This window comes from Pelmatolapia mariae, linkage group LG16_19, assembly GCF_036321145.2.
Source record: "Pelmatolapia mariae isolate MD_Pm_ZW linkage group LG16_19, Pm_UMD_F_2, whole genome shotgun sequence".
In the NCBI taxonomy this organism is placed as follows: Eukaryota; Metazoa; Chordata; class Actinopteri; order Cichliformes; family Cichlidae; genus Pelmatolapia; species Pelmatolapia mariae.
Genome location: NC_086241.1, coordinates 490,418 through 515,967, shown reverse-complemented (window position 1 = coordinate 515,967; position 25,550 = coordinate 490,418). Strand labels below are relative to the sequence as shown.

Sequence of the window (25,550 nt, the reverse complement as noted above, 5' to 3'; positions counted from 1 at the left end):
AAGAAACACGCAGGATAGCTGCTGTGGATTCCATGCCACTCTAGTGAAACCTACCAAAGGCATTCTTAGCGATGACAGGCTCTGACTCCAGTGGTTCTCCAACTCCATACTTGTTAACACCCATTACACGGAATACATACTCATTTCCACGGACCAGCTTGCCAACGGCAATGTACGTCTGTTCACACCTTTCAGAAACTGTTGACCACACCACTCTACTGGTTTCACGTCTTTCAACAATGTAGTGGGTGACTTTGGAGCCTCCCTGGTCACACTCAGGCACAGGTTCCCAGCTGAACATAATTCTTTCTGCTGTGATGGAGTTGAAGTTAATAATGCCAGCTGGGGGTCCAGGTTTGTCTAAGGAAAGATAAAAAATTAAAATAACATGGATGGATGAGATGATGGAGGCTTTATAGTCTGGATTTAAACTGGTTAGGAATTCAGATGTAAGGAAATGTGAGAATCAATAACTTATAAATACCTAGGATTTCAATTCTGATGGTTGCGGATGCTGACCCCAGAACATTCTTAATCTTGATCTCATATGAACCTGTGTCATTGCGAGTTGCATCCTTGATCAGAACAGCAGAAGAGTCCGTTGTGCTTTCAGCAGACACAGTGGAGGTTGTTATTAGCTCCTTTCCATTCTTGAGCCACTCAATTGTTGGTAGAGGCTTGGCAATAATTCCTACTCTGAGCTTAACTGTAGCTCCAGCTTTGTACTGAACTACATCCAGATACTCTGGAGGAAGGTCTATAGCTGGGGCACCTGTGACAAGAAACATTTATACAAGTGTATAAATAAAATTATTACAAGTAATTAATAAATGTCCATATCATTTTGGATTATATGCTCACCACATGCATCAACACAAGTCACTGGTCCAGCAATGAGAGATGGATTGCTGACAGACCCAACTGCATTCTTAGCATACACTCTGAACTCATAAGACTCATCCTGGGTCAGTCCAGATACAGTGAAACCCATCTCAATGATGTTTGTAAAGTTGGCCTTCACCCATCTGCCGCTGGGTGCCTCCCTCCTTTCTACACTGTAACCAGTAATCTTACTGCCACCATCATATGGAGGCCTCTGCCAGGCCAGACTGACCGAGTTCTTCGTGACTTCAGTGACATGAACATTTGCTGGGGGTTCTGTGTTATTAAAGTGAGAAAGATCCAAGTTTAATAAAATAACTGCAACGATTTTCAGTTGTAAGCTCATATAATTAAGGCATAAAACTGCAAAAATTAATACTTAAAATACTCACCACAGGCATCAATAGCAAGCACTTCTTCTGAGGTTTTGCTCATTTTTCCAATACCAGCAGAATTTTCAGCTGCCACCTTGAATTCATAGATAAGACCAGGGCAGATGTTTGTGACACGCCACTGGTTTCCTGGGATTGGGGTCTTATTGAGTTTCTGCCAAAGGATGCTGGTCCTCTCTTTCATCTGGAGATGGTATCCAACCACAGGGTTTCCACCATCATTGACTGGCTCATTCCAGCAGACTGTGAGACTCTCTCTAGATACATAGCTAACCCAAGGTGTGGATGGAGGTCCAGGCACAGCTGTTATAGAACACACTCTTGTTAGAATACATTAACAAAGATGCCTTGTTCATAAAACAGGAGAATTGGAATTGAAGATACAGGATAAAGTGGCTTACTGTATGGAAGCTTTATCATGACCGGCTTGCTGTCAATATGATCACTGATACCATAACGATTCTCAGCCTTAATTCTGAACTGGTACTCCTCTCCTTTAGTCAGCTTAGTCACCTTGATCTCACTTCTGGCAATGGTAGTCGACACCTCTACCCAGGCAGGAGTGCTGGTTTCACGTTTAAGAACAACATAATTCGTAACAGGACTGCCACCATCGTACTCTGGAGGAGTCCATTTCAGACACACTGTGGTCTCTCCAACTTCTCCAATCTGAACTGGACCAACAGGAGGTCCAGGTCTGTCCAGCACAACGAAGATAATGAAAATCTTGGTAGTACCTCCTGCATTTGAGGCTGTGATTTCATATTTGCCAGCATCCACTGAAACGCTTTCATTTAGGGTGATGATTAAACTATCTGGAGTTACTTCTGTCAGCAGCCTCTTGGATCCCTTAATGACAACATTGTTCTTGGAAACAGTGACCTTTGGCATGGGCCTGCCAGTTAATGGAATCTCAAAGGTCAGATTGGATCCTGCTCTTACATAAACTGTATTCTTGGGGTAGTTCTTTAGGTCAAACTCTGGAGCCTCTGTTGGAAAAGAAAAATAATAACACAGGACTGTGGTAAGTCATGGCAGCTTAGTAGAACATTAATAATGTTTATTATTTCGGAAATACCATAGCTTTTAAAAACTTGCCCATTTATATAAATTAGGATTATTATAATTATTATTATAATTAGGATTAATTATACATAGACATAGCATGTCAGAAATGTACATTATGTAATATGTCTAATCTAAAAAGTTTAAAGTAAAGACAGCAACAATACCGTGTATTTCCTTGACAATAACCGGAACGATCATCTCCTTGGGTTCACTAAGTCCAGCATGGTTCTCAGCACGGACTCTGAAAAAGTACTCAGCACCTTCCCTGAGGCTCTTGATTGTGTGAGTCATGGACCTCACAGTGGCACATTTCACCCATTTGGTCTGTCCTTTCTCCAGGGCATCAATAAGGTAACCAGTGACTCTGCTTCCGCCATCATATTCTGGTCTGGTCCAGGCAATAGTAACACTGTCCTTGGTAACATTTGCAACTCCAAGTTTCATAGGTGGACTTGGTACCTCTATAACAGACAGCAGGACAATTTTATTAAGTCCATAATATTGACTCATGATGTTTTTAAAGAAAAAGCTTTTACAAATAGAAGCACTCAGTGCATATGTTACCTGTGATCTTTGTCCCAGCCTTAGCGTCCTGAGGGACACCCACTCCATACTCATTTTCTCCAATAACTCTGAAATAATAGATAGCTCCCTCCTGTAGGTCTTCCACCTTGTAAGTCAGAGCGTGGCAGTTGCTAGTCACAGACACCCAGGCTTTCTTACTGGCCTCACGTTTTTCAACATGGTAGGCCTTTACTGCATCACCACCATCATTCTCTGGAGGATCCCAAGTGAGGGTTGCAGAATCCCTGGTCACTGAAGATACTTTAACATTCACTGGGGGTCCTGGAGAGTCAAGTACTTTGACAACCACAGGCAATGTTGCTTTTCCTATTGGTGATTCAATTGTGACAGTGTATTCTCCAGAGTCATTTCTAGTTGAATTCTCAATAGTCAATGAAGTGCTGGATTCTGTTGATTCAATGGTTCCTCTGACTTTCAGATCAACACCCTCCTTAGCCCATGTCACTGATGGCAAAGGGTTTCCCTTGAATGGCACATTAAGAGTAAATGCTGTACCATGCTTAACAGAGAGAACTTTACGCATCTCAATGTCAACATCAAATGATGGTTCTGCAGTTCTGTCCTTTGCGGCAGATGGATTTGAATATGGACTACGCATACTGCTGCCAACTTTATTGATTGCTTTAACACAGAATTCATATTCTGCATCTGTCTTCAATCCAGTGATGGTGAATTCTAAGCTCTTTGTAAGAGGGATGGCCTCAACCCATCTTGCTAGTTCTTCAGGTGACTCAAGTACCTCCTCTTCCTCCTCATATTCTTCTTCTTCTTCTACCTCTGGTTTCTGGATGTAGTCTCTGTATTCTACACTGTATCCAAGGATATGAGCACCACCATCATCTGTTGGTGGTTTCCAGACAATAGACACGCTGTCTTTGGTTGAATTCACAATCTTTGGCTTGGTTGGTCGAGAAGGAACGACCAGAGGATCTACTGCTCTGAATGTTGCAGATTGTTCACTCGGTGGACTCAAACCAGCTGCATTTTCAGCATAAACTCGGAAGTCATATTCACAACCCTTGCGGAGTTTGGTTACTACTGTGGTAAATTCAGGAACTGCATCTCTGTTCACACGGACCCAACGCATGCTTGTTTTCTCACGCCGCTCAATCACATATCCAGTAATGGGACTGCCTCCATCATTGGCTGGCTTGCACCAGGTGAGGGTCATTGAGTCTCCAGTTATAGTAGTGACATCAACACTAGCTGGAGCAGTGGCAAAGGTGTATGGCTCTGTAACCTTTATAACATCACTCTCCAGAGCTTCACCAACACCATGCTTGTTAATAGCAAGAACCCTAAAGATATAGTCATTGTCCTTGAGCAGGCCTGTGACTTTAAGAAATGTTTTTGTGACATCTGCCTTCACCAGTGTCCATGACAGCCGACTGGTCTCACGTTTTTCAACAACATAATGAGTGATGTCTGCACCACCAGGTTCCTGAGGTGGACCCCAAGACAGAGTGCACTCTGCTGCTGTGACACCTGTAATCTGAAGTGGTCCTGCTGAGGGTCCTGGCCTATCTAGAATTACACAGTTTATTGGCATGGTAACTGTTCCACCAATATTTTGTAAAGTCAGGGCATACTGTCCAGAATCTCTTCTGATACAATCCTTCACAGTGAGACATGTGCTGGTGTCTGTTGAAACAATTTGAATTCTAGCTCTTAGCTCGATTTCTTTGCCATCCTTGGTCCATGAAATGACAGGAGCAGGACGTCCCGCAAGATCCGCATTAATCTTTAGAGTTTCTCCGGCTTTCACAAACACTGTCTCTCTGAACTTCACATCAATCATGATGCGTGGTGGCTCCACATCATCTTTAATAGTGATGGGACCAGTATTGTCTGATGGTATACTAAACAGTCCAGCTGCATTCTTTGCAATGACACGGAAATCATACTGGCTGTTCTCTGTAAGGCCTGTCACATCATAATGGGTCTCAGGTACATTAGTGAAGTTGCACCTTGTCCATCGTCCTTCTGGAAGGTCTCTGCGTTCAATTGTGTAACCAGAAACCTTTGCTCCACCATCATATTCTGGTTTTTCCCAAGATAAGGAGACTGATGTTCTGGTGATTGCAATGATAATGGGTGTACCTGGAGGGTCACATGGATCTCTTGCTGCTACAGCTTCACAAGCTTTGCTACATTTACCAATACCAGCAATATTTTCAGCATATACACGGTATTCATACATCATGCACTCTTCAATTCCAGTGACTTTGTACTCTGTATCTTTGATCATTCCTCTGTTCATCTTTGTCCAAAGAATGCTAGAACGCTCCTTCCTCTCCAGGTGGTAGCCCAGAACAGGACTACCACCATCACTAACTGGCTCATTCCAAGTCACCAGCATATAAGACTTGGTGGCCAGTTTCACTATGGGTGTAGAAGGAGGTCCGGGCTGTTTAAAATTGTACTGAGCAGTGATTCCAGGTGAATCCAGATAGCTACTCTTTCCATAGCGGTTAACTGCATAAATACGAAACTGATACTCTGCTCCATGTGTAAGGCGGCCAGCTTTGAAAGCTGTTCTAGCAACATTACTTGCTATCATCTGCCATTCCTGTGTGTTTGTGTCTCTCTTCTCCACAATGTAGTTGCTGATGGAGCAGCCACCATCATATTCTGGTGGGGACCAGGAAAGGGAGATGCTGTCTGAAGTCACTGCATCCACCTTAATTCCTTTAGGTGGACCTGGCTTATCAAGGACAATGACTCCAATATCTGCTGTAACAGTTCCTGCTGTGTTTGCCAAAGTAATTTCATACTTCCCAACATGTTCCTTCTTAGCCTCTTTGATAATGATTTTGGATGAGGCTGCAGTGTTTAAGATAGAAACTGATGTGGTTTGCTTCAAAGGAAGGCCATCCTTCTTCCAGGACACAGCGGGCTTTGGTCTGCCTCTTATTGGAACCTCAAAAGTGAGGTCATCTCCAGCCTTCACAGTGTATGTGGTAAACAGCAAGTTGATAGATGGTTCAATAGCAACATCCTTTGCAACCACAGGTAAGCCAAGATCCTTTGGCTCACTCTTCCCCTTCTCATTGATTGCAACAACTCTGAATAAATAAGCTTCATTTGGAGTTAAATTAGGAATAGTTGCTTCCGGTACCTTAACTGTACATGCTGTGCCCCATTTATCCCCACTCTTAGGCTTAAATTCTACATTGTAGCACATTACTTTGCATCCACCATCATGAGCAGGTTTCTCCCAAGCCAGTGACACACTGGTCTTGGTCAAATCTACAAGGGTAACCTTGCTTGGTGGCAAAGGTACCTCAGCTACCTTTACTTCTTTGGTTTCAACCATCTGGCCTTGGCCATATTCATTAACAGCACAGATTCTAAAGTAGAAAATTCCACCTTCTGGCAGGTCTTCTACCTTAAATGAGTTTGCTGTGCAGTTGCTGGTGACAGCAGTATAGGCCTTCCTAACAGACTCTCTCTTCTCTATGATGTAGTTTGTGATTTTAGAGCCACCATCAGTAAGTGGAGTATCCCAGGCAAGAGTCACTGAATCCTTCTTTAGCTCCTTCACGGTAAAGGTTTGTGGTGCACTTGGTGTATCCAAAATTCTCACTGCAACAATTGCAGATTTTTTGCCACTACTGTTTTCTAGTGTTAGTGAGTATTTGCCACTGTCAAAGCGATTAACATTGTCAATGACAAGCATGGTGAATGAACTAGTAGTGTCAATTACAGCACGCTCTGTAAGAGTACCATCAACTTTCTCCCATTTTACAGCAGGCTCAGGTCTTCCTCTGATGGTGACAAAGAGGCGTAGAGTTCCACCAGCACGGACAGATAGAACCTTTCTGAGTTCAGCATCCAGTTCTATCTCTGGTGCTTCTGCCCTGTCAGAAGTAACCACTGTGCCATGGACATTAGCAGCCTCCCCCACTCCTTCTGAATTTATTGCATAGACACGGAACTGGTACTCTCCACCCTCCTTCAAGTCTGTTATAGTTAATTTGGTGGCTTGAATGCCACTGGGTGGAGTGAACATTGTCCATTCTTTTTCAACTGGTGCGTCCACTGCTGGTGCTATCTCTGCCTCCTCTGTTGACTCGGGTACCGGTGTATACTCCCTCATTTCAACAATGTATCCCTTGATATAAGCACCGCCATCAAAGTCAGGTTTGCCCCAAGACAGAGAGACAGAGGACTTTGTGTAGTCTGTTACTTTAGGATGGTGCGGAGGCCCAGGTGGTGTTATGGCATCACATGCCCTGTAGAACAGGGACAGCTCACTGAAATCTCCCACTCCAACCTCATTCTCAGCAGCAACATGGAACTCATAGAAGTGATCTGTGATCAGACCTGTGACTTTAAAGTGAGTGTCTGTAAGCTTTTGTCTGTTGCATTTTGTCCACCGTACACTGTCTTTGTCACGTTTTTCAAGATGGTAGCCTTCAATTTCAGCTCCACCAGTCTGTTCAGGAGCTGTCCATGACAAAACTATAGAGTCCTTTGTGATCAGACTGGCTTCTGGAGATCCAGGAGCACTAGGGGGCTTGTATGGATTGCGTGCAATGATTGGTTCACTTTCCAGATAGTCACCAATGCCATATTTGTTCACTGCTCTGACTCTGAAAATGTATTCATCTCCAGGAAGCAAATTTGTTACTTTATGGTACAGACCCTTGATGTCTGATGCAGCCACTGTCCAGGACAACCTGCTAGTCTCTCTCTTCTCCAGCACATAGTGAGTGATACTGGCTCCGCCATCGAGAGCTGGCTCAGACCAGGCAAGAATGCACCTGTCGGCCATGACTCCAGTAACCTTCATGGGTCCAGTGGGTGGACCTGGTTTATCAAGGACTTTAACTGTGATAGGGAACACTTTTGTACCACCCAGATTTTTGAGGATGAGGTCATAGTGGCCACTATCAAGCTTGGTTACATCCTTAATCGTCATTGCTGCACGTTTCTGTGTAGTTTTCACTTCAATGCGTAAGGCTTTGTCCATTTCCTTGCCCTCTTTTAGCCAGAGCACCTCAGGAATTGGTTTTCCATAGATGTCTGCATCCAGAAGCAGATTTTCTCCAGCATTTACAACAATAACATCTTTGTATTTAGGATCCATTGAGGCCCTTGGTGGTTCAATTTCATCAGTAGCAGTAATAGGTCCAGAGCTGTCAGATGGCTCGCTAAAGATGCCAGCTGCATTTCTTGCAATAACTCTAAATTCATATTGCTCATTTTCTGTCAGACCAGTGACAGTGTACTCAGTCTCAACTATATTGGTAAAGTTAGCTCTTACCCAGCGTCCATCAGGAGAGGCGAGGTCTTTCCTTTCCACAATATATCCATTCACTTTGCTACCACCATCATACTGAGGCTTAGTCCACTGAATCCTGATCTGGTTCTTAGAAATAGATACAGCTTCTGGGGTACCAGGAGGATCACATGGGTCACGAGCAACAAAGGACTCGGATACTTTACTGCATCGGCCAATGCCAACAATATTTTCAGCATAAACTCTAAATTCATATCCAATACCCTCTTCAAGGTTACAGATCTTGAATTGGGTGTCCGTGATGAGAGTCTTGTTCAGTTTGTTCCATAGAATGCTGCTTCTTTCCTTGCTTTCCAAATGGTAGCCAATAACTGCACTTCCACCATCATTGACTGGCTCATTCCATTCAATGATCATCATTTCTTTAGTTGCAGATTTCACATGTGGTGTTCCTGGAGGACCCGGTGGTTTGAATGGATATTGCACCACAATGGCCTTGGAATCCAGAGGCACACCCTTTCCATATCTATTTTCAGCTATGATTCTGAACTGATATTCTGAACCTGTCTTCAGCTTGCTGACCTTAAAAGCTGTTCTAGCTAGCTGAGTGGTGACTGTTTGCCATGTTGTACTGGTTGTGTCTCTCTTTTCCACTATGTAATTCTTTACTTGGCATCCACCAGTGTACTCTGGGGGGTCCCAGGAGAGATGGACAAAGGTGTTGCTCACTTCAACAATCTTGACTGGCCCTTTTGGTGGACCAGGCTTGTCGAGGATAATGACAGATACATCCTCTGCGATTGTTCCAGTGGTGTTGGCTGCTGTAATTGTGTATTTGCCAAAGTCCTCCTTGCATGCCTCAGTAATTTCTATTCCTGTTGTTGCTGAAGTGGATATTATATTCATTCTTGATGTCACCTTCAAAGGCTGACCATCCTTGGCCCAGGTGATTTTAGGTTTTGGCTTGCCAAGAACAGGAAACTCTAACTTTAGATCCTTTCCAGCTAATACACTGTAAGTGTTGAATGGAATTTTGATGCTGGGCTCCATGGTCATGTCAGTGGCAACCACAGGTGCAGCAAGTGCTTTTGGCTCACTCTTTCCCTTTTCATTGTAAGCAATGATGCGGAATAGGTATTCTGTTCCAGCTGTAAGACCTGTGACAGTACCTTCACATGTTTTTGTATTTGTTGCAACTCCCCACTTATCTGTACCCTTAGGTTGCATCTCAATTAGATAGCCAGCAATTCTGCTTCCTCCATCCTGCTCAGGTTTCTCCCAGGCCAGTGAGACACTGGACTTAGTGACATCAGTGAGGAAGACCTTTCCAACAGGCAGTGGTACTTCAGAGGCCTTGGAGGCAGTCTTTGTTTCCACAGCCGGCCCAATTCCATATTCATTCTCAGCCATGACTCTAAAGTAGTACATAGCACCTTCAATCAAGTTCTCAACTTTGAATGTTGTTTTGCTGCATTTTGTGGACACATTTGCATATGCCTTTCTTGTTGATTCACGTTTGTCAATGACATAGTTCTTGATTTTGGCACCTCCATCAATCAATGGAGCATCCCAAGCAAGAGTGACAGAGTCCTTTCTGATTTCTTTAACAACAAGGTTCTGTGGGGCCCCAGGGGCATCCAGAATTTTAACTGAAACAAACTCAGACACGGTGCCACTGCTGTTAGTCAGTGTGAGGGTGTATTTTCCTGAGTCACTTCTGTCACATGAGTCAATAGACAACTGTGTGAAATTATGAGCTTTCTCGACCACTGGTTTTTCAGTCAGGTTCCCGTCATCCTTAGTCCACTTTATCTCAGGTGTTGGTCTGCCCTTAAATGGAATATTGATTCTAACAGAGCCGCCTGCTTTCAGTACAATGCCCTTCCTCAGCTCAGAGTCAAGGTGGATCTCAGGTGGTTCGACCCTTTCTTCAGGCTTAGCTGTTCCAGAGAGAACTGCCGGCTCACCAACTCCCAATTTGTTCAGAGCACACACTTGGATCTTGTACTCCTGACCCTCAGTAAGCTTTGTAATTTCATATTTGTTGACACGCAGGCCAGTTGGAGGAGTGACCATGATCCATTGTTCCTCTTCAGCCTTGCAGACTTCAACAATATATCCTTGAATGACACTGCCACCATCAGACAGAGGCTTACCCCATGACACAGTAATAGAAGTCTTTGTTGAGTCAATCACATGCACATATCCTGGGGCTCCAGGTTTGTACTTGGGATCACAGGCCTTGTAGTATGAACTTGCAAGGCTTGGCTCTCCCACTCCAACTATGTTCTCAGCAGCCACTCTGAATTCATACTCATGGCCTGTGGTCAGGCCTGTAACTCTAAATGAGAGATCAGTGACCTTCTGTCTGTTGCATCTGGTCCATTTGATCCCGGTTCTATCCTTTTTCTCAATTATGTAATTTGTAATTTCACTGCCACCATCAGTCTCAGGGGCAGACCAAGAGATGGTCATACCATCATGGGCAATGTTAGATACATCCTCAATGTGAGGTGGACCAGGAAGAACAAATGGAGTTTTCATTATTACTGCACCAGACTCCAGTGGCTCACTTACACCATGACTATTAACTGCCATTACACGGAACATATACTCATCACCTTCCAGTAATTTGGTAACTTTGTAGCATGTGGTGCCACAGTTGCTAGAAACAACAGTCCAAGCTAGACGACTTGTCTCCCTTCTTTCAATGATGTAATGTGTAATAGGACTACCTCCATCATGTAGAGGGGGGTGCCATACCAGTGTGCATCTATCTTCAGCTACTCCAGTGACGTGGAGTGGTCCTTCACATGGGCTAGGTTTATCCAGTACCAAAACCTTAAATGGAACAGTCTCACTGCCGGCTTCATTTGTCAGCTGGAGTGTATAAGTTCCACCATCAACTCTAATGGAGTCTTTAATGACAATCATTGCATGGTTTTCTGTGTTTCTGATCTCTAGTCGAAGTGTGTTTTCAACTGGTTTGTCATCTTTGAACCACTGGATTGTTGGCAGCGGCTTGCCACGTACATCAGCATCTAGCTTGAATGTCTCTCCAGCATTGACAATAATGGTCTTAGTGAATGCAGGATCAATGGAGAATTTGGGTGCCTCCACAGCATCACTTGCAGTTATAGGTCCACTGTTATATGATGGTTTGCTGACAGTGCCAACAGCATTTTTAGCAATGACTCTAAAGTCATACTGTGCATTTTCAGTCAGACCAGTCACTATAAACTGGGTCTCAATCACATTAGTAAAATTTGCCTTTACCCACCTGCCCTCGGGCAGATCACGCTTTTCCACAATATAGCCAGTGATATTGCTTCCACCATCATATTCTGGTTTAGTCCACTGAATGACAATGGTGTCTTTGGTCACATGGATGGCCTCTGGTATTCCAGGAGGATCACATGGATCACGGGCAACACATCCCTCTGAGACTTTGCTGCTCCTTCCAATTCCAACAATATTTTCAGCATAAACCCTGTATTCATATTCAACACCCTCCTCCAAGGGGTAACTCTTGAAACTTGTCTCGTGGATGAGAGTCTTGTTGATCTTGACCCAGAGAATACTATTCCTCTCTTTCCTTTCAAGGTGGTAGCCAAGAACAGGACTGCCTCCATCTGTGACAGGTTCATGCCACTCAACAATTTGGTGGTCCCTAGAGAGAGAAGAGATGAAAGGAGTGCCTGGAGGGCCTGGCTCTCTGTATGGGTACTGCGCAACTACAGCAGATGAATCCAGACCATGGCTTTTACCATATCGGTTCTGGGCAATGATCCTGAACTGGTACTCAGCTCCAGTCTTTAGTCTAGGTACTTTTATGGTGGTTCTGGCCCAGTTGATACTAACATTCTCCCATGTTGTAGTAGTCGTATCTCTTTTCTGTACAACGTAGTTTGAAATTTGGCATCCACCATTGTGTTTTGGTGGGTCCCATGATATAGTGACACTCTGTGTTGTGATTTCATCGAATCTCACAGGGCCACATGGAGGGCCAGGTTTGTCAAGTACAATGACTTCAATTGTTGAGTCCTTCTTTCCAGCTGAGTTGGCAACATTTATGCTGTACATACCACCATCATCGCCTGCTGCCTCTTTTATGCTTAGTGTTGTATGTGTTGGTGTATTGACAATATGGACTCTTGTAGTAAACTTCAAGGGAGCCCCATCTTTAGTCCATGTGATGGTAGGTTTAGGACGTCCAAAGATAGGAATGTCAATGTTAATGTCTTTGCCCACGTGAACACTGTAGCTGCTGAATTCTGGACGGACATCTGGCTCAAAGACCAAGTTTTTGGTCATCACTGGCCCGGAAAGGACTTTGGGGTCACTCTTCCCTTTATCATTGACAGCTGTAACTCTGAAAAGATACTCCTCTCCTGGGTTCAAATTGGAGACTGTTGCTTCCATTGTCTTAAAAGCGTTTACAGCAGACCATTTCTCTTGACCCTTCAGCTGCACCTCAAGCAAGTACTGCATGACCCTGCTACCACCATCATACTCTGGCCTCTCCCAGGCCAGAGAGATGCTTGTTTTTGTCTGATCTGTAACAATTAAACTCTTTGGAGCCTGGGGCACTTCTGAGACCTTAAGAGGATCAACAGTTGCTGCAGGCAGACCAACACCATAAGCATTCTCTGCAAGTACACGGAAGTAGTAACTGCAGCCCTCCTGGAGTGGTTCGATCTGCCATGAAAGAGCATGACAATTTGTGACAACAGCTGCAAAAGTTTTGCGTGTGCTTTCTCTTTTTTCAACAATGTAGTTTTTGATCTTGGATCCGCCATCCAACAGAGGTGGTTCCCATTCCAATGTTACTGACTGGTTTGTAATTTCTTTCACTTTAAGATTAACAGGAGCACTAGGTGTGTCAAGGACACGGACAACAACAAATGCAGATTTGGTTCCACTGGAATTCTCTGCAGAGACTGTGTATTTTCCACTGTCATTTCTGCTCATTTTATCAATCACAAGCAATGTATAACTGCTGGTTATCTCAACCTGAGCACTCTCTTTAAGGGGAGCTTCGTCTTTGTCCCACTTTATAGTAGGTGTGGGCCTGCCTTTGATAGGAATGAAGAGTCTTAGGGATGCACCAGCTTTAATGGTAACAATTTTTCTTAGTTCTGGGTCAATGTCAAGGTCTGGCTCATCTGCTCTGTCCTTAGCAACAACAATTCCAGCGACATCAGCATGCTCACCAACTCCTACTTTGTTGATTGCACATACTCTAAACTTGTATGCCTGGTTTTCTTTCAGATTTGCAACTTCAAACTTAGTCTTCTTAACACCTGTGGCTGGTGTGCACATTATCCATTCTTCAACAACTGTGTCTGTGGCAGCTCCTTCAGCAGCAGGTGCTTCAGCAGTAGTAGAGCAGCACTCAACAATGTATCCCTGAATCTCACAGCCTCCATCAGAAATGGGTTTTCCCCATGACAGGAATACTGATGTTCTTGTAGTGTCTGTAACTCTTGGGTTATGTGGTGGGCCAGGCCTAAAGATAGGATCAAGAGCTTTGTAGAAAACAGTAGGGGAGCTTGGCTCACCAACACCAACAGAATTCTCAGCTGCAACTCTGAATTCATAATTGTGGCTTTCCAAAAGTCCTTTGACCTTAAAACTCAAATCAGTGACTGTTTGCCTATTGCACCTAGTCCATCTTACGCCTTCTTTGTCATGCTTCTCAATTATGTATCCAGTTACAGGACTGCCACCATCTTCAGAAGGAGCCTCCCAGGTAAGCACCATTGAATCCTTTTTAATATTTGAAACTTCTAAGTTCTTGGGCGATCCAGGTAGCATGTATGGATCCTTGATTATGACAGGAGGAGATTCAAGTGGTGCGCCTACTCCAAATTGGTTGACAGCACGGACTCTGAAGATGTACTCATTTCCCTCCAGGAGCTTAGTAACTTTTAGATAAATGTTCTCCACTTTTTGTTCAACTACAGTCCAGATTAGTCTGCTTGTCTCTCTTCTCTCCACAATGTAGTGACAGATCTTGCTGCCACCATCCTGCAGTGGTGGTTTCCATGCAAGGCAGCATCTGTCTTTGGTTATTCCTGTGACAACAAGAGGCCCTTGTGGTTCTCCAGGTTTATCTAGAACAACAACATTGACCTGTACAGTCTTTTCTCCTCCAGGATTTTTCAGCAGCAAAATGTATTGCCCTCCATCAGACAGTTTAGCTTCTTTGACAGATATAAAAGCTTTGGTGGGTGTGTTCTTGATTTCCCTGTGAATTGTGTTGCCTAGTTCCTGCTCTCCCTTCATCCAGTGGATAGAGGGCAGTGGTTTTCCATGAACATCTGCATCAATTTTGAAGTTGTCGCCAGCACTGACCACAATATTCTGTGTATACTCTGGGTCAATGCTTATGCGCGGTGGCTCAATCTCATCTCTGGCAGTAATTGGACCAGTGCTGTAAGAAGGAATACTGAAAACACCAGCAGCATTTCTGGCAACGACACGGAACTCATATTGATTGCCCTCCACAAGTCCACTTGCTAAATATTCTGTCTCAATTACATTAGTAAAATTAGCCTTCAACCAACGACCCTCTGGAAGCTCCTTCTTTTCCACAATATAGCCTGTAACCTTTGCACCACCATCATACTCAGGTTTGGTCCAAACAATAGTCACTGAGTCCTTAGTAATCTTTATTGCCTCTGGGGTGCCCGGTGGATCACAAGGATCTCTAGCAATATAGCCCTCCGACACTTTACTTGCTTTGCCTATTCCAACTATGTTTTCAGCATACACTCTGTATTCATACTCCATTCCTGGTTCTAGGCCAGTGGTCTTAAAGGTTTGGTCTGTAATAAGAGATTTGTTTAGTTTGACCCAAAGGATGCTGTTCCTCTCTTTACGTTCAAGGTGGTAGCCCAAGATAGAACTTCCACCATCAATGACAGGTTCATTCCAGGTGACCACCATGCTATCTTTGGTGCAGACTGCAATGGATGGTGTACCTGGAGGGCCTGGGAGTTTATATGGGTATTGAGCCAAAATGCATGCTGATAGAAGAGCTGGGCCTTTTCCATATCTGTTTTCTGCAGTAATTCTAAACTGATACTCAGAACCTGTTTTCAGCCTGCCTGCCTTAATTTTGGTCCTTGCTAGGTTGGAAGATACAACCATCCAGGTAGTTGTAGATGTGTCTCTCTTTTCCACAATGTAGTTTTTGATGGTGCAACCACCATCATACTCTGGTGGATTCCAGGAGATGGTTACACTGTCAGAAGTGACCTCCTCTACCTTAACTGGACCACCTGGTTGGCCAGGTTTGTCAAGAACAACAATGCCAATATCTGCTTTAGTCTCTCCTGCTGTGTTGGTAAGAGTAATAATGTAGTGTCCAACATCATCTTTAGTAGCTTCTTTTATAGTGAGGTTCAGCATTGTGTCTGTTGCACCAAAGTTTACTCTGCTAGTTCTCTTAAGAGGGAGACCATCCTTTACCCATGAAACTGTTGCTTTGGGGCGTGCAATATAAGGAACCTCCACTGTCAAGTCTTCTCCTGCCAACACAGTAAATGTGTTAAACAACATTTTGACAGCAGGTGCAATAACAAGGTCTTTTACAATCACAGGAACTCCAATCTGACGTGGATCACTTGTTCCTTTTTCATTTCTTGCAGCAACACGGAACATATATTCTTCACCTGCATTTAGTCCACTAATAGTAGCTTCTGTTTCTTTTGCAATCAGTGCTTGGGTCCACTTGTCAGCACCCTTAGGCAGGATCTCAACAACATAACAGCCCACTCTACTGCCACCATCATGCTCTGGCTTCTCCCAGGAGAGAGTGACACTGTTTTTGGTAACATCCTTAAGAGTGATTTTGCCAGGAGGCTGTGGTTTCTCTGACACCTTAACTGATTCACCAGTCTCAATGGGCAAGCCGATGCCATACTCATTCTCCGCTAAAACTCTAAAGTAATAGTTGCATCCTTCCAGGAGCTGGTCAACAGTGAAGGTGGTTTGATAGCAGAGAGCATTGACTGTGGCATATGCTTTTCTTGTAGACTCGCGTTTTTCAACAACATAATTCTTAATCTTAACTCCACCATCATTCACTGGTGGATCCCAAGTCAGAGTCACAGCATCCTTTGTCACAGCAGTAATCTTCAGATTCTGTGGGGCACTTGGTGTATCAAGCACTTTGACTTGTACTGTAACTGTCTTGGAGCCAGAGCTGTTCTCAACAGTAAGATTATACTTTCCACTGTCAAATCGGTTGACATTTTCAATTATCAGTGATGTGTATGATGTTGTGCTGTCAATGATTGCCCTCTCAACTGGCTCCCCATCTCCTTTGGTCCATTTTACCTGAGGGGGTGGTCTGCCTCTGATAGGCACAAACAGTCTAAGTGAACAGCAAGCTCTAAGCCTGACAACTGACCGAAGTTCAGCATCCAAATCAATCTCAGGAGGGAGAAGCCTGTCCTCTGCCTTTGGATTACCAGGTACAGATGCTGCCTCTCCAATTCCTTCACTATTGACAGCAGAGATGTGAATCTTGTACTCTTGATTCTCCTTCAGGTTAACAATGGTGAATGAGGTAGCAAGAAGACCTTCCTTGGGTGTCACAATGGTCCATTCCTCTTCTTCCTTCTTTTCAGATGGGATGCATGTCTCTACAATGTAGCCCATAATTTCACAGCCACCATCAAATGCAGGTTTGTTCCAAGCCACAGTAATTGAAGACTTGGTTGTATCCAAGATTCTGGGGTTGCATGGAGCTCCTGGCTTGTATAGTCCATCAGTGGCCTTGTAGAATGGACTAGACACACTTGGTATACTCAATCCGGCAGCATTCTCAGCAATAATTCTTAATTCATATTCATGTCCAACAACAAGACCTGTTGCCTTGAACTGCAGATCTTTGACTTTCCTCTTGTTACATTTGACCCAACGGAGGCCCATTCTATCTTTTCTTTCAATATGGTAGGTGGTGATGGGAGTTCCACCATCACTCTTAGGTGCTTGCCACATGACAACCATTGAATCTTTAGTGATAGCTGTCACCTCAGCATTCTCAGGAGGATCTGGAATCACATATGGGTTGTCTGCAATAGTGGGTTGTGATTCAAGCGACTCACCAATTCCATATTTGTTCACTGCCATTACTCTGAAAATGTATTCGTTTCCTTTGAGCAGCTTAGTAACCTTGTATTGCGTATCTTGGAGGTCTGAAACAACACTGGTCCAAACCAGTCTGCTTGATTCACGCTTCTCAATCACATATCCTTCAATCTTGGAACCCCCATCATCTGCAGGTGGAGCCCAGGAGAGTGCACAGTTCTCAGCTGTGACATCAGTCACCTTAAGAGGTCCAACTGGTGGTCCTGGTCTGTCAAGCACTTTAACATTAAAAATGTGCTTTGCAAATCCACCAACATTAGTGGCAGTCAAAATGAATTCACCTCCATCTGGCCTTACAGAGTCCTTGTTGGTTAGAGTAGTTGTCAGTTCAGTGAACCTAACTTCCAGTTTCATTGTATTCTCAACCTCCTTTCCATTCTTGGTCCAAACCATAGATGGTGTTGGTTGACCAGCAATATCAGCTTCAAGCTTGAATGACTCTCCTGCCTTTAGTAGAACAACATCCCTAAAGATGGCATCCACCATAATGCGTGGTTCGATAATGTCATCTTTGCAGATAATAGGATCTGAAGGCTCAGAAGGTATGCTCACTGCACCTGCTGAGTTTCTGGCTATGATACGGAACTCATATGAGGCATCTTGAGTCAGTCCACTAACAGTGAACGTTGTTTCAATTATGTTGGTAAAGTTGGCTCTCATCCAGCGACCAGCAGGCAGTTCTCTCTTCTCCACAATGTAGCCGGTGATTTTGAACCCACCATCATACTCAGGCTTTGTCCACTGAATAGTAATGGCATTCTTGTTGACAGATATTGGCACAGGCTGACCTGGTGGGTCAACAGGGTCCAAGGCCAATATCGGTTCTGAGGCCTTGCTGGGTTTACCAATTCCAGCCATGTTTTCAGCTATGACACGAAACTCATAAGCAACTCCATCTTCAAGTCCAGAGGATTTAAAGATATTTCCTTTCACAAGACCCTTGCTAATCCTATACCACATTATGCCGGTTCTTTCTTTCCTCTCAACATGGTAGCCAATGACTTCATTTCCACCATCAGACACAGGCTCATTCCAGCCAATTGTTATTGAGTTTTTGGTAAATGCAACAACGTTAGGAGTACCTGGAGGACCAGGGACTTTGAATGGATAGGCAGCCACCACTGTCTCTGAAGTAATAGGAGGTCCAACACCATATCTGTTCTTAGCCTTTATTCTGAACTGATACTCTGATCCAGTAGTTAACCGGATGGCTTTAAACATTGTGCGGATGACAGTAGACGACAACTCAGTCCATGTTTGAGAAGTGGTGTCTCGTATTTCAATGACATAGTTGTTGATGGGAACCCCTCCATCATTCTCAGGAGCTTCCCATGAAAAGATGCAATAAGTACGAGATATTTCCACAATCTTAACGGGTCCTTTGGGTGGACCAGGTACATCATGAACTTTCAGAGTGATGCTGTCTGTCACAGATCCAACAATGTTCTTTCCTGTCATGGTGTATACACCACTGTCAGCTCTGGTGCACTCACTGATGCTGATAATGACCGTAGCAGCAGTAGTTTCTACATTGGTCCTCTGTGTGAGTTTCAGGGCTGCGCCATCCTTCTGCCAAGAGACAGTTGGTCTAGGACGTCCCATAACTGGAATTTCAACCTTGATATCATCTCCTGCCTTGGCAATAACAGTCTTGTGACAAACTCCACGTAGGTCAAACTCAGGCAAAGAAGTAGAATCCTTGACAACAATGGGTTTGCTCTCCTTTGGAATACTTCTACCTGAGTGATTGACAGCCATTACACGGAAAATGTACTCCTCATTCTCATTGAGATTCTTCACAGTGAAATCCATGTTCTTGACCGTTGTAATATGAACCCACTGATCAGTTCCCTTCTTCTGGGCTTCCAGGACATATCCTGTAATTCTGCTTCCACCGTCATGTTTAGGTTTGGTCCAAGCCAGGCTGATAGAGTTCTTGGTGATATCAGTAGGAATAATGCTCTCTGGAGAGCTTGGTGTCTGGGATGCACGGATTGGATCAGAAGTTTCAACCGCCTCACCGATACCATACTCATTCTCAGCAGACACTCTGAAATAGTACTCACAACCTTCACCCAGGTCACAAATTCTGACTGAAGTAGTTGGGCACTTTGTAACAACAGTAGCAAAAGCCTTGCGTGTTGATTCTCTTTTCTCAATGATATAGTTTGTGATCTTTGCACCACCATCAATGAGAGGCATTTCCCACTGAAGCGTAATGCTTTCTTTGTCAATCTTGATTGGTTTTAGGTTAAGCGGAGGCCCAGGTGAATCCAGAACTCTCACGTGTATGTCAGCACTCTTCTTTCCAGCTGAGTTTTCGAGGGTAAGCTCATATTTGCCTGCATCAATTCTTGAACTCTCGGGAATGATCAGCATCGTAAATGATTCAGTGCTGTCAATGACTGCACGTGGAACAGGTCCGCCTTCCTTGGTCCAGGTGACAGTAGGTGTAGGACGGCCCTTGATTGGCACAAAAAGGCGAATGGAGCAGCCAGCTCTAACAACAAGAGTTCTTCTGAGCTCAACATCAAGCTCCATTGCAGGTTCAGCTGCATGCTCCACAATCTCAGTGAATTCCTTAGTTTCGGCAGGTTCTCCCACTCCTTTAGCATTCACAGCACTAATTCTGAAGCAGTATTTTGCACCAGTGTCTAGTTCAGGAACAACAAATTCTGTGATCCTAAGTAGAGATGATGGGGTATCCTTAACCCATTCTTCTGTTCCTTCTTTTTTGTGCTCAATGACATATCCAGTAACTTCCAGTCCACCATTATGAAGAGGTTTTCCCCAGTTCAGAGTGGCAGTGGTTTTGGTTGTGTCTGTAACTCTTGGATTGACTGGAGGTCCAGGTGGATCTATAAGATATAAAAGAAGAAATTATTATTATTATAATTAATAAAATAAATCGAGAATTTTAAACAAAAAAACCCCCAAAACTGTTGTTATATTGTTGAAATAATATGTCAGAGTCTGGTAGCCTTTTGCTTTTCACATCTATTTACTTACAGGCAACAACTATTGTCCTGACAACCATAGATGGTTCACTTGGCTCGCCGAACCCAGCTCTGTTCTCAGCAAGAACACGGAACTCATACTCCACATCCTCAGTGAGACCTGTGACTTCAAAGCTGAGTTCAGTGATGGATTTCTTGGATGCTCTGACCCATCTCATGCCTTTTTTCTCTTTCTTTTCAACACAATAACCTATGATGTCGCTTCCTCCATCTTCAGTTGGTCTTCTCCAGGTCACAGTGGCTGAATGTCCATCGACTTTTTCAACCTCTGGTTTGGAAGGTGGACCAGGTGGACCTATATGCATCCATAAAAGAAATATATTGATGAATCCAAATATTTAGCATTCTTCTTCCAGATATACTGTAGAACAAAAATAAATGATACATACCAAATCTATCTACCATTTTAACTGCCTCAGAGTGAGATGGCTCACTGGCACCATACTGGTTAACAGCAGAGACTCTGAAGAAGTATTCATTGCCCTGGATGAGTTTGTTGGCCACATAGTGACAATCAATAATGTTATCTTCCAGGATAGTCCAGAGCAAACGGCTGGTCTCCCTCTTCTCCAGGGTGTAATACTTGATAGGAGAGCCTCCGTCTTCAGTAGGAGCTGTCCATGTAAGAGTCACTTTTTCTGAGGATACACCACTGCATTCAATGGGTCCAGGAGCACCAGGAACATCCAGAACTTTGACCTTCACAGTTTCTTCCTTTACACCAAAGGGATTGCTGGCAGTGATTATGTAGTCTCCAGAGTCCTTCCTGCTAGCATATTTGACTGACAAAGTGGAGGATGTGGCAGTGGTCTCAATTTGAACAAGATCTGAGGGTTTAAAGTACTTTCCTCCCTTTGACCAGCAGGAGGTTGGTGCAGGTTTCCCTAAAATGCTTGTGGCAGTGATGACGATAGTATCGCCAGCTCGGACAGTCAAGCCTTCCATCACCTGAGCATCAATTATAATGGTTGGCGCAGCTGATGGAGGACAAATGGAAACATTTATTTGTATCATGCTGCCTGAAAACATTCAGAATGGTTTTAATATAGATTTATATCTCATCTTACCATATTCATCTCTGCAGATAATGGTATCTGTCTGCTCAGAGGGTGGACTGAGAGCGCCCGCAGCATTCTTTGCCCGAATTCTGAACTCGTATTTGCAGCCCTCTTGCAAATTGGTGACAGTGAATGCAGGTTCCACAACATTCACATTGTTTGCCTTTACCCAGATTTTAGAAGGAAGGTCTCTTTTCTCAATAATGTAGCCCGTCAGTCGGTGGCCACCATCAAACTGAGGTTCAGTCCACTGGAGGGTCACAGTGCTCCTTGTAATGCTGATTACATCTGGTTTACCAGGTGCATCTAGCGGTATAGATATGACAATAATGAATGTATTGTTTTATATTTGAAAATCATTTTTCTAAAGATGTTTGTAATTTTTTCTTTTACTTACCAATGGGGTCCAGGGCCACCTGTGGATCAGTGGGGGCACTTGGTCTACCAATTCCAGCCAAATTAATTGCCATCACTCTGAACTCATACTCCAGACCTTCAGTCAGCCCAGTAACTTTATGTTCTTTCATCTTCAAGGCAGCTGGGCTTGCCCTCTTCCACAACATACTGTTTCTCTCCTTGAACTCAACATGATAGCCTGCACATATTACCAAAGCAAAATAAACCAAAATTTACATATAAAATGTATCAAGAATACTGGGGCAGAATAACATACTTGTTGATAGTTCAATTAAATTCAGTTTTATTTATGCAACCCAATATTACAACAACAGTCATCTGAAGGCACTTAAATTGTAAGGTAAACCCTACAGTTGTGCAGAGAAACCTCGACAATCAGACGATCCCCTTTCAGGGGAATCATGCTCAGGGAGGAGCGGCCATCTGCAACCATGTTAAAGCAGACCGTACCTGTAATAGGAGATCCTCCAGTCTTCCTTGGATCAGTCCAGGCAAGATAAGCCGAATCATGGCGCATGCTCATAATCTGAGGAGGAGCAGGAGCATCAGGAACATCTGTACAAAAATAGTGATGAAGAGTGATTAGCAGTCCAAAAAGACAAATAAATATTGAATAACAACACAATTCAGCCTTTGAAACAGTATACAGTACTTACTGAATGGATGTTTGGCTACAATGGGCTCAGATTTGAGTCCTTCGCCGACCCCATACTTGTTCTCGGCACATACTCTGAAGATGTATTCTGTGCCCTCATGAAGACCAGTTACTCTCATGGTGTTGGTCTCCACAGCAGAGGACACAGTCACCCACATGTTTGTGATGGAGTCCCTCTTTTCTAGGATATAGTTGGTAATTTCAGAGCCACCATCATCCTTGGGAGGACCCCACTTTAGTGTGGCACCATCAGCAGCAACATCTTTGAACTTTACTGGTCCTCCAGGAATGCCAGGTTTACCCACCACCCTAATAAGGAAAAAGGATCATTTGGACCTTTTTTATGTGTAGACACTGTCGTATGGATATGGTGCAATTCATTTTGAGGAAAATACCCTTTAAATTCTATTATATAATCCTTACCTGACAAAGATGGTGGACTCTTTGCTTCCAGCACTGTTTCTCAGGGTGATGGTGTATTTGGAAGCATCAGTCCTTTGGCAGTCCCTGATGAGGAGGGTGGTGTTAACTGCTGAGGACTCGGCACACACTCGGCCGGTGTCTGTCAGGTCTTCATCATCTCCCTTCTTCCAGGTTACCTTGGGTGTAGGCTTGCCAATAATTGGGATCTTCAGGCGGACGGTACTGCCTTCCTTGGCAATGTAGCACATGTTGGGCAACTCCCTCAAGTCACAACTGGGAAGAACTTTATGGGAAAGGAGCAACTACTTAATATATCCATATTTAAAGACTTTATGTGCTTACTTATTAAGTTCTTTGTCTGAAAGTTTCATAAAAGGGGATACTTACTGATCTGGTCCTTGGCAACCACTTTCAGCTCCTTGGGAGCACTCTCTCCTGTGTCATTCACAGCTTTGACTCTGTAGGTATACTCTCTATCCTCCACCAGGTCCTTGGCACTGTACTGCATATTCTTAGACCTCATTAGCTCCTTGTATTTATCCTCACCATTGAGAACCTCAAGTACATAACAGATGATGCGACTACCACCATCAGTGAGGGGTTTCTTCCAGCTTAAAGTGCAAGAATCCTTGGTAACCAGCAGGGTCTTGAAGTCCATAACAGGCCCAGGCTCCTCTGTAAAATTAAATGTAATTAGTATGACAGTTGGAGAAACAAAATCCAAGTACATAACCTGTTATGATCCAACCCACCTGTTGCTCTGACTGAATCATCAGTCTCACAGAACTCTCCAATACCCAGCTGGTTAACTGCTGCCACTCTGAAGCAGTAGGACCGCCCAGCATCGAGGTCTGGAACCTTGAATGATGTCTTATTGCAGGTGGTGGAAACGGTAGACCAAGCCTTCCTCTCAGTGTCACGCTTCTGTACTATGTAGTGGGTAATTTCAAAGCCACCGTCAATCAGAGGAGCATCCCAGTAGATGGAGGCACTGTCCTTACATGTGTCCTTCACCATTAGATTAACTGGTGGTCCAGGAGTGTCTGGAAAGATAAAACAACACTTCATACTAATGTTTTGTTTTGGGGGGGGGGGGGTAAAATTGAACTAATCAAGAAACTAAGACTAACCATTAGTAACAAATTTCCCACATGTGGGACTAATAAAGGTTATCTTATCTTAATATCAATCTGACTTGACTATAGTCACTGCAAAATATTAATGCATTTGTTTAGTGAAATAACCTCCTGTACTGACCAAAAACTTTGACAACGATGGTGTACATCTTCATGCCAGCTAAGCTGTCCAAGCTCAGAATGTATTTGCCAGCATCATATCTGTTCACTTTCTCCACTATCACCATGGTGTCAACATGGGTGGATTTGATGATGATGCCCTGACGGTCTTTAATGTTAGTGTTCATCTTTGCCCAAGTTATCTTGGGAATGGGACGACCCTTGATGGTGGCATGCAGTCTCATGGTGGCACCAGCACGTAGCTCCAGGCCATCCTTCAGCTCTGCACTCAGTTCTGCCTCAGGAGCAACTGTACAAACACAGAGAGAGAATGATTTCATGAGTATGTTTAAGGAAAGTGCCTGCTTTATATAACGTGAAGTCACAAAGTCTGAAATTCTGGTCGTTCTATTTTCATCTGTCTTGGTCATGATCCTCACAACTATGCGTAATCTGCATTTGTCCAGGAGCAGTTCTTTTTATGTTGTACTTAAATTATTTTGTAGATGTACTACTTAATCACTGTTTGTCAGAATTAAAATATATGCAGCCTGAAAATACATACCAACGATGTCCTTGGCGACATGTTTCCCGGGGACTTCAACTGGTTCACTAAAGCCAATCTTGTTGACAGCAGTGATGCGGCACTGGTATTCTGACTTATGAATGAGGTTTTGAATGACGTAGTGGGTCTCCTGCAGGTTCCTTGGGACATTACAGCGGATCCAGTCTTTGGTGTCTGTCCTCTTGCACTCCACCAAGTATCCAATAATGGGGCTTCCACCATCGTTGGTGGGGGCAGTCCAGGCAAGACTGATGGTGCTGTGGGTGGTGTCAGTCACACTGGGATTCACAACAGGTCCAGGAGGAGCTAAAAAAGAGCAGATTGACCCAGTTTAGGTTATATATACATTTAAGTACATATAAGTTCAAGTAACACAGAAAGATCTATGCAGAGTTATCAGAGCTAATGAAGTTCCGACTCACTGATAGGATTCTGTGCAACAGTGCCAGAAGAAGGCTCGCTGGGTTTGCTGGGCCCAGCCACGTTGACAGCAATAACTCTAAACTCATACTCGATTCCCTCTGTGAGGCCTGTAACCTCCAGACTTCTTTCTGTCAGTGGCTTCCTATTTAACTTGGTCCAATTCATTTCCTTGGTCTCTTTCTTTTCCAACATGTAACCCAGGATAGTGGACTTTCCATCATCTGCAGGCTCCTTCCAGCTCACGGTCATACGGTCCTTGGTCACATTGGTGATCACTGGGGCTTCACAGGGGCCAGGGACAGCTGGAAGTGACACCAAAGGTACGACTTTAGGAGGCATTTTTTAAATGAAATTTAATATATGCTATTCAATCTGGAAATGTTATGAAAAGAAGCTCTATATGATAACAGAATATTGTAATGA

At 43.9% G+C, this 25,550-nt stretch overlaps 1 protein-coding gene across 1 annotated transcript in view; it reads right to left on the bottom strand.

Moving 5' to 3' along the window:
• Positions 1-25,550, bottom strand: part of ttn.1 (titin, tandem duplicate 1) — a 164,041-nt gene that overhangs the window by 24,105 nt on the left and 114,386 nt on the right. Inside the window, exons 188-206 of the mRNA XM_063500209.1 lie at positions 25,127-25,429; positions 24,705-25,010; positions 24,162-24,449; positions 23,657-23,947; positions 23,292-23,579; positions 22,905-23,187; positions 22,483-22,790; positions 22,277-22,381; positions 21,807-22,004; positions 21,419-21,715; positions 20,741-21,328; positions 20,344-20,646; positions 2,907-20,192; positions 2,507-2,803; positions 1,676-2,263; positions 1,275-1,577; positions 862-1,158; positions 485-772; positions 55-360 (exon numbers count right to left, since the gene is read on the bottom strand). Of these exons, the coding sequence (XP_063356279.1) occupies positions 55-360; positions 485-772; positions 862-1,158; positions 1,275-1,577; positions 1,676-2,263; positions 2,507-2,803; positions 2,907-20,192; positions 20,344-20,646; positions 20,741-21,328; positions 21,419-21,715; positions 21,807-22,004; positions 22,277-22,381; positions 22,483-22,790; positions 22,905-23,187; positions 23,292-23,579; positions 23,657-23,947; positions 24,162-24,449; positions 24,705-25,010; positions 25,127-25,429 (22,923 nt within the window). The remainder of the gene's footprint in view (positions 1-54; positions 361-484; positions 773-861; positions 1,159-1,274; positions 1,578-1,675; positions 2,264-2,506; positions 2,804-2,906; positions 20,193-20,343; positions 20,647-20,740; positions 21,329-21,418; positions 21,716-21,806; positions 22,005-22,276; positions 22,382-22,482; positions 22,791-22,904; positions 23,188-23,291; positions 23,580-23,656; positions 23,948-24,161; positions 24,450-24,704; positions 25,011-25,126; positions 25,430-25,550) is intronic.